Source organism: Heterodontus francisci, unplaced genomic scaffold, assembly GCF_036365525.1.
Source record: "Heterodontus francisci isolate sHetFra1 unplaced genomic scaffold, sHetFra1.hap1 HAP1_SCAFFOLD_2119, whole genome shotgun sequence".
In the NCBI taxonomy this organism is placed as follows: domain Eukaryota; kingdom Metazoa; phylum Chordata; class Chondrichthyes; order Heterodontiformes; family Heterodontidae; genus Heterodontus; species Heterodontus francisci.
The window spans coordinates 2,501-12,028 of NW_027140204.1; the positions used below are offsets into that span (position 1 = coordinate 2,501).

Below are 9,528 nucleotides of genomic sequence, written 5' to 3' on the forward strand. Positions count from 1 at the left end.
ACCTACCCCACAGCCTGTTTTTTCAGTTTGCCACACAAGAGCAGGTCGGTGAAGAGGAAAACATGTCGCAGTTTCCTCGTTCCTTCAGAAACTTCAACAATAAAACCATCTCTCAGCAGCTGCCGATTCTGAAAGCAGAAAATAAAATACTGATACTGTCAAGCGGAGAGATAATCAGCGAGACTTGGGGGGGGGGGGGCGGTGGGGGAGATAATCAGCGAGACTGGGATGTGACAGTGAGGGTAGTAACTATTGACCTCAGGATGAGGATGTGACAATGAGGGTAGTAAACTATTGACCTCAGGATGGGGATGTGACAGTGAGGATAGTAACTATTGACCTCAGGATGAGGTTGTGACAGTGAGGGTAGTAACTATTGACCTCAGGATGAGGATGTGACAGTGAGGGTAGTAACTATTGTCCTCAGGATGGGGATGTGACGGTGAGGATAGTAACTATTGACCTCAGGATGAGGATGTGACAGTGAGGATAGTAACTATTGACCTCAGGATGGGGATGTGACAGTGAGGATAGTAACTATTGAACTCAGCATGAGGATGTGAGTGAGGGTAGTAACTATTGACCTCAGGATGGGGATGTGACAGTGAGGATAGTAACTATTGACCTCAGGATGAGGATGTGACAGTGCGGGGAGTAACTATTGACCTCAGGATGAGGATGTGACAGTGAGGGTAGTAACTATTGACCTCAGGATGGGGATGTGACAGTGAGGATAGTAACTATTGACCTCAGGATGAGGATGTGACAGTGAGGGTAGTAACTATTGACCTCAGGATGAGGATGTGACAGTGAGGGTAGTAACTATTGACCTCAGGATGAGTTTGTGACAGTGAGGGTAGTAACTATTGACCTCAGGATGGGAATGTGACAGTGAGGGTAGTAACTATTGACCTCAGGATTGGGATGTGACAGTGAGGGTAGTAACTATTGACCTCAGGATGAGGATGTGACAGTGAGGGTAGTAACTATTGTCCTCAGGATGAGGATGTGACAGTGAGGGTAGTAACTATTGACCTCAGGATGAGGATGTGACAGTGAGGGTAGTACTATTGACCTCAGGATGGGGATGTGACAGTGAGGATAGTAACTATTGACCTCAGGATGAGGTTGTGACAGTGAGGGTAGTAACTATTGTCTCAGGATGAGGTTGTGACAGTGAGGGTAGTAACTATTGACCTCAGGATGAGTTTGTGACAGTGAGGGTAGTAACTATTGACCTCAGGATGAGGATGTGACAAAGAGGGTAGTAACTATTGACCTCAGGATGAGGATGTGACAGTGAGGGTAGTAACTATTGACCTCAGGATGAGGATGTGACAGTGAGGGTAGTAACTATTGACCTCAGGATGGGGATGTGACAGTGAGGGTAGTAACTATTGACCTCAGATGAGGTTGTGACAGTGAGGGTAGTAACTATTGACCTCAGGATGAGGATGTGACAATGAGGATAGTAACTATTGACCTCAGGATGAGGATGTGACAGTGAGGGTAGTAACTATTGACCTCAGGATGAGGATGTGACAATGAGGGTAGTAACTATTGACCTCAGGTTGAGGATGTGACAATGAGGGTAGTAACTATTGACCTCAGGATGAGGATGTGACAGTGAGAGTAGTAACTATTGTCCTCAGGACGAGGATGTGACAGTGAGGGTAGTAACTATGTCCTCTGGATGGGATGTGACAGTGAGGATAGTAACTATTGTACTCAGGATGAGGATGTGACAGTGAGGGTAGTAACTACTGACCTCAGGATGGGGATGTGACAGTGAGGATAGTAACTATTGACCTCAGGATGAGGATGTGACAGTGAGGGTAGTAACTATTGACCTCAGGATGGGGATGTGACAGTGAGGATAGTAACTATTGACCTCAGGATGAGGTTGTGACAGTGAGGGTAGTAACTATTGTCCTCAGGGATGAGGTTGTGACAGTGAGGGGTAGTAACTATTGACCTCAGGATGAGGATGTGACAGTGAGGGTAGTAACCATTGACCTCAGATGGGGATGTGACAGTGAGGATAGTAACTATTGACCTCAGGATGAGGTTGTGACAGTGAGGGTAGTAACTATTGTCCTCAGGATGAGGTTGTGACAGTGAGGTAGTAACTATTGACCTCAGGATGAGTTTGTGACAGTGAGGGTAGTAACTGTTGTCCTCAGGACGAGGATGTGACAGTGCGGGTCGTAACTATTGACCTCAGGATGGGGATGTGACAGTGAGGATAGTAACTATTGACCTCAGGATGAGGTTGTGACAGTGAGGGTAGTAACTATTGTCCTCAGGATGAGGTTGTGACAGTGAGGGTAGTAACTATTGACCTCAGGATGGGGATGTGACAGTGAGGATAGTAACTATTGACCTCAGGATGAGGTTGTGACAGTGAGGGTAGTAACTATTGTCCTCAGGATGAGGTTGTGACAGTGAGGGTAGTAACTATTGACCTCAGGATGAGGATGTGACAGTGAGGGTAGTAACCATTGACCTCAGGATGGGGATGTGACAGTGAGGATAGTAACTATTGACCTCAGGATGAGGTTGTGACAGTGAGGGTAGTAACTATTGTCCTCAAGGATGAGGTTGTGACAGTGAGGGTAGTAACTATTGACCTCAGGATGAGTTTGTGACAGTGAGGGTAGTAACTATTGACCTCAGGATGAGGGATGTGACAAAGAGGGTAGTAACTATTGACCTCAGGATGAGGATGTGACAGTGAGGGTAGTAACTAATGACCTCAGGATGAGGATGTGACAGTGCGGGTAGTAACTATTGACCTCAGGATGAGGATGTGACAAAGAGGGTAGTAACTATTGACCTCAGGATGAGGATGTGACAGTGAGGGTCAGTAACTAATGACCTCAGGATGAGGATGTGGACAGTGCGGGTAGTAACTGTTGTCCTCAGGACGAGGATGTGACAGTGCGGGTCGTAACTATTGACCTCAGGACGAGGATGTGACTTTGAGGGTAGTAACTATTGACCTCAGGATGAGGACTTGTGACCGTGAGGGTAGTAACTACTGACCTCAGGATGAGGTGACAGGGACCATATTACAGCTGAGAATCAGTCTCCCCACTCCCCGACACAGACAGCCCTCACCCCACACTCTAACTCACCTCTCCCTTCGCCAGTGTCACTTGTGTCCTGCCATCAGAGATTTCTTCATTGATGCTAGAGAGGAAATTGTGGGATATTCGGAGAGCGTCCTCTAGCAGTGGATAGTCCGGATGCTCTTTGGGAGTGTGTTTCAGCAGATCCTGCAAACACAGCAGCTCAGTTAAATCCCAGCTCACTGCTTTCAAATTGGGAGTCATGGTCAGTAGAGGCTTTCCAGCAGAACAGTCCCATAGGAAAACTTTGTGTCGGCCTTGGCTCACTGGATTGCGGCTCACCTCTAAGGCAGCAAATTGTACTTTCAAGTCCCACTCGAGAGATTTCAACCCATAATGCTGGCTGACACTCTCAGCGCAATACTGAGGGAGTGCTGCACTGTCGGATGGTCAGTACTGAGGGAGTGCCGCACTGTCGGAGGGTCAGTACTGAGGGAGCACTGCACTGTCGGATGGTCAGTACTGAGGGAGTGCCGCACTGTCGGATGGTCAGTACTGAGGGAGTGCCGCACTGTCGGAGGGTCAGTACTGAGGGAGCACTGCACTGTCGGATGGTCAGTACTGAGGGAGTGCCGCACTGTCAGAGGGTCAGTACTGAGGGAGCGCTGCACTGTCGGATGGTCAGCACTGAGGGAGTGCCCGCACTGTCGGAGGGTCAGTACTGAGGGAGCGCTGCACTGTCGGATGGTCAGTACTGAGGGAGTGCCGCACTGTCAGAGGGTCAGTACTGAGGGAGTGCCGCACTGTCAGAGGGGTCAGTACTGAGGGAGTGCCGCACTGTCGGAGGGTCAGTACTGAGGGAGCGCTGCACTGTCGGATGGTCAGTACTGAGGGAGTGCCGCACTGTCAGAGGGTCAGTACTGAGGGAGTGCTGCACTGTCAGAGGGTCAGTACTGAGGGAGTGCTGCACTGTCAGAGGGTCAGTACTGAGGGAATGCTGCACTGTCAGAGGGTCAGTACTGAGGGAGTGCTGCACTGTCAGAGGGTCAGTACTGAGGGAGTGCCGCACTGTCGGAGGGTCACTGCTGAGCGAGTGTTGGTTACCCAGTCCTCCATTCTCCACCCAATCATCACAAGGTCAACATTTACCACCAGGACAGGTTCAATACTTACATGCAGCACCAGAGTGCTTCGAGTGACTCGATCGATCGGTTTGTACAGGAGAGCTGGAACACAAACAACCCCCGAGTGAGAAATAAATTTCCACAATAACTAAAACTCCTCCCAGAGAGTTAACCCAGGGAGGGGAAGGGGGGGGCGAGGGGAGGGGGAGGAGGGAAGCGAGGGGCGGGAGGGGGAGGGAAGCGAGGGGCGGGAGGGGGAGGGAAGCGAGGGGAGGGAGGAGGGGAGAGGAAGTGAGGGGAGGGAAGGGGAGGAGAGGGAAGCGAGGGGAGGGGAGGGGAGGGGGGGAGGGGAGGAGGGGTTGAGGCTCTGTAGTGCGAATCAGTCTTTATTGTGTACGAGACAATAAGGACTGAGAGAGTAAGCAGACGGCCGCTCCTCGCTGTGGTTGCAGCAATGGGAGTCTGGACCATCGGTCACTACTTTCAAAGCAAATGACAGCGACTTACCATCCAGAGTAATGGAGTGGAAGATTCCTTCGAATCCTGGGGCTTTTGACTTTCAGATCCTTAGGAGAGAGAGAGAGAAAATATTCACAGCCTAGTCAGGGCCCGAAACCCTCACCCTGAAACTCTTCCTGGGGTCTGTCACCTTGCTGAGCCCAGCTCCGTGGCGATGCCCCATTCCTTCCCATCTCACCTCAAGATCTTCTTGAAGTGATATTGGCCAGACTGCATTTCTCCACTGTCTCCACAGCCATTTTATAATTGTCCACAAATGCTTTGTATACACCAAAACCTTCAGCCTAGAACAGAGAGAGAGAGCAGTCAAAGGAGGTCAGGCACCGGGTCAGAGAGCGAGCGGCGGAAAGAGAGAGGAAGGGAGGGAGAAGGGCTGCTACAACCCAGGACTATCTGCGTGTCAAACTGCGTAAGCAGCATGCAATAGACAGAGCTAAGCAATCCCATAACCAACGGATCAGATCTAAGCTCTGCAGTCCTGCCACATCCAGCTGTGAATGGTGGTGGACAATTAAACAACTAACTGGAGGAGGTGGCTCCACAAATATCCCCATCCTCAATGATGGGGGAGCCCAGCACATCTAGTGCGAAAGATAAGGCTGAAGCATTTGCAACAATCTTCAGCCAGAAGTGCCGAGTTGATGATCCATCTCGGCCTCCTCCTGAAGTCCCAGCATCACAGATACCAGACTTCAGCCAATTCGATTCACTCCGCGTGATATCAAGAAACAACTGAGGCACTGGATACTGCAAAAGCTATGGGCCCTGACAATATTCCAGCAATAGTACTGAAGACCTGTGCTCCAGAACTTGCCGCGCCCCTAGCCAAGCTGTTCCAGTACAGCTACAACACTGGCATCTACCCTGCAATGTGGAAATTTACCCAGGTATGTCCTGTACACAAAAAGCAGGACAAATCCAACCCGTCCAAATACCGCCTCCCATCAGCCTACTCTCAATCATCAGTAAAGTGATGGAAGGTGTCATCAACAGTGCATCAAGCAGCACTTGCTTAGCAATAACCTGCTCAGTGACGCTCAGTTTGGGTTCCGCCAGGGCCACTCATTTCCTGACCTCATTACAGCCTTGGTTCAAACTGGACAAAAGAGCTGAACTCAAGAGTGAGGTGAGAGTGGCTGCCCTTGACCATCAAGGCAGCAATTGACCAGTATGGCATCAAGGAGCCCCAGCAAAACTGAGGTCAATGGAATCAGGGGAAAACTCTCCGCTTGGCTGGAGTCATACCTAGCGCAAAGGAAGATGGTTGTGGTTGTTGGAAGTCAATCATCTGAGCTCCAGGACATCACTGCAGGAGTTCCTCAGGGGTAGTGTCCTAGGCCCAACCATCTTCAGCTGCTTCATCAATGACCTTCCTTCAATCATAAGGTCAGAAGTGGGGATGTATCGCTGATGATTGCACAATGTTCAGCACCATTTGTGACTCCTCAGATACTGAAGCAGTCCGTGTAGAAAGCAGCAAGACCTGGACAATATCCAGGATTCGTGCCACACAGTGCCAGGCAATGACCATATTCAACAAGAGAGAATCTAACCATCTCCCCTTGACATTCAACGGCATTACCATCGCTGAATCCCCCACTATCAACATCCTAGGGGTTACCATTGACCAGAAACTGAACTGGAGTAGCCATGTAAATACCGGGGCTACAAGAGCAGGTCAGAGGCTAGGAATCCTGAGGCGAGTAACTCACCTCCTGACTCCCACAAAGCCTGTCCACTATCTACAAGGCACAAGTCAGGAGCGTGATGGAATACTCTCCACTTGCCTGGATGGGTGCAGCTCCAACAACACTCAAGACACCATCCAGGACAAAGCAGCCCGCTTGATTGCACCCCATCCACAAACCATTCACTCCCTCTTCACTGACGCACAGTGGCAGCAGTGTGTACCATCTACAAGATGCACTGCAGCAACGCACCAAGGCTCCTTAGACAGCACCTTCCAAACCCGCGACCTCTACCAACTAGAAGGACAAGGGCAGCAAATACATGGGAACACCACCACCTGCAAGGTTCCCCTCCAAGTCACACACCATCCTGACTTGGAACTATAATCGCCGTTCCTTACTGTCGCTGGGTCAAAATCCTGGAACTTCCTTCCTAACAGCACTGTGGGTGTACCTACCTCACATGGACTGCAGCGGTTCAAGAAGGCAGCTCCTCACCACCACCTTCTCAAGGGCAATTAGGGATGGGCAATAAATGCTGGCCTAGCCAGCTACGCCCCACATCCATGAATGAATTTTTAAAAAATTTCCCCTCTCCCCACCTACCAAGCTTCTGAAAAGAGATGTCCCACGGAGTGGACGGGAATCCCAGTGCTGTATTTTGGGACACAGGCTTAGTCACAGAATTCCCGGTGATCTGGTGGATCTCCTGCACCTTGTAGAAGATAGTCTCAATCTGCTGGTTGGTCAGAACCGGTTGAGAGGTGGTTTGCAGCGGCTTGAGTGGCTTCAGTGGCTGGAATAAAAGATTCCGGTAAAAGATGGTGATGTGACATTGTCAACTGAATGCTGTTTGTATAATTGAGGTTGAACAGGTTAATGGTCTCTGAGAGCCAACTCGTCAGTGAGATATTTCAGCAGTAAACGGGAGCAACAGGAGGCAAAGGAGGAGCAGCTGCCAGTAAACTCTCCCAACATCACCCCCACCCCCCACTGAGTAAACTCGCCCAAATCCATACCCCTCCCGACTAAGTAAACTCTCCAAAACCCTCGCCGAGTAAACTCTCCCAAACCAACCCCCCCTCCCGCCCCTGCCGAGTAAACTCTCACCAATCACCATCCCCCCCCGCCGAGTAAACTCTCCCAAACCCTCCCCGCCGAGTAAACCTCTCCCAACCCCCCCCCCCCCACCCTTCCAGCCAGTAAACTCTCGCAAACCCTCCCCCCCCCCCCCCACCCCCACCGAGTAAACACTCCCGGTAAATCCCTCGACCCCCCCCCCGCTCCAGTTAACCCCCCAAATCCCCACCGATTAAACCCCCTGAACCAACTCCCCCACCCCACGACGGTGGTGGTAATGTCACTGAACTGGTAATCCAGAGGCTCGGGCTAATGCCCTGGGGTCACAGCAGCCGGTGGAATTTAAATTAAATTAAGAGTCTGAAATTGAAAGCTAGTCTTAGTAACAGTTCCATGAAACTATCAGATTGTCATAAAAGCCCATCTGGTTCACTAATGTCCTTTAGGGAAGGAATCTGCCATCGTTACCTGGTCTGGCCTACATGTGACTCCAGACCCACAGCAATGTGGTTAACTATTAACTGCTTTCAGAACCAGAGAAAAATTACAGTACAGAAAGAGGCCATTCAGCCCATCGTGTTGGTGCCAGCTGAACAAGCTAGCGGCCCAATCTAATCCCACCTTCCAGCACCTGGTCCATAGCCTTGCTGGTTACAGCACATCAGGTGCATGTCCAGGTACCTTTTAAATGAATTGAGGATTTCTGCCTCCACCACCGTGCCTGGCAGTGAATTCCAGATACCCGCCACCCTTTGGGAGACAAAGTTTTTCCTCTTGTCCCCTCTAATCCTTCTCCCAATCACCTTAAACCTGTGTCCCTGGTAATTGATCTCTCCGCCAGGGGAAACAGATCCTTCCTGTCTACTCTATCTCGGCCCCTCATAATTTTATACACCTCTGTTAAGTCACCCCTCAGCCTCCTCTGTTCCAAGGAAAACATCCCTGGCCAATCCAATCTCTCCTTATAACTACAACTTTCAAGCCCTGGTAACATTCTTATCAATCTCCTCTGTACTCTCTCCAGAGCAACTATGTCCTTTCTGTAATGTGGTGACCAGAACTGAACGCAATACTCCAACTCGGGCCTAACCAGTGTTCTATACAGTTCCAGCATTACATCCCTGTTTTTGTATTCTATACCTCGGCCAATAAAGGAAAGTATTCCATATGCCTTCTTCACCACTCTATCTACCTGTCCTACCACCTTCAGGGACCTGTGGACATGCATTCCAAGGTCTCTCACTTCTTCTACCCCTCTCAATGTCTTCCCATTTATTGTGTATTCCCTTGCTTTATTTGCCCCCCCCAAATGCATTACCTCACACTTCTCCGGATTGAATTCCAGTTGCCACTTTTCCGCCCACTGAAACAAACCATTGATATTTATTTATTTAGAGATACAGCACTGAAACAGGCAATTTGGCCCACCGAGTCTGCGCCGACCATCAACCACCCATTTATACAAACCTACACTAATCCCATATTCCTACCACATCCCCACCTGTCCCTATATTCCCCACCACCTACCTATACTAGGGGCAGTTTACCATGGCCAATTTACCTATCAACCTGCAAGTCTTTGGCTGTGGGAGGAAACCGGAGCACCCAGCCACACGGTCACAGGGAGAACTTGCAAACTCCACACAGGCAGTACCCGGAATTGAACCCGGGTCGCTGGAGCTGTGAGGCTGCGGTGCTAACCACTGTGCCGCCCAATTATGGAGACGACAGCTATCCTCTTCACCATCAACTACATGGCCAATTTTTGTGTCATCAGCAAATTTCCTAACCATACCTCCCACATTTAAGTCCAAATCATTAATATATACCACAAACAGCAAGGGACCCAACACTGGGCCCTGTGGAACACCACTGGAAACTGCTTTCCATTCACAAAAACATCCATCGACTACTACCCTTTGTTTCCTGTCCCTGAGCCAATTCTGGATCCAACCTGCCACATTCCCCTGTATCCCATGGGCTTTCATTTTACTGACCAGTCTGCCATGTGGGACCTCGTCAAATGCCTTATTAAAGTCCATGTAG

At 50.0% G+C, this 9,528-nt stretch overlaps 1 protein-coding gene across 1 annotated transcript in view; it reads right to left on the bottom strand.

Annotated features, from left to right (window-relative positions):
* LOC137359075 (active breakpoint cluster region-related protein-like) overlaps positions 1 to 7,198 on the bottom strand; it is a gene marked incomplete at both ends in the record, with an annotated part of 7,970 nt that extends 772 nt beyond the window's left edge. The window contains 5 exons of the mRNA XM_068025183.1: positions 7 to 128; positions 3,138 to 3,278; positions 4,245 to 4,297; positions 4,703 to 4,744; positions 7,009 to 7,198. Coding sequence (XP_067881284.1) covers positions 7 to 128; positions 3,138 to 3,278; positions 4,245 to 4,297; positions 4,703 to 4,744; positions 7,009 to 7,198 — 548 coding nt within the window. The remainder of the gene's footprint in view (positions 1 to 6; positions 129 to 3,137; positions 3,279 to 4,244; positions 4,298 to 4,702; positions 4,745 to 7,008) is intronic.
* Between the last annotated feature and the right edge of the window lie 2,330 nt (positions 7,199 to 9,528).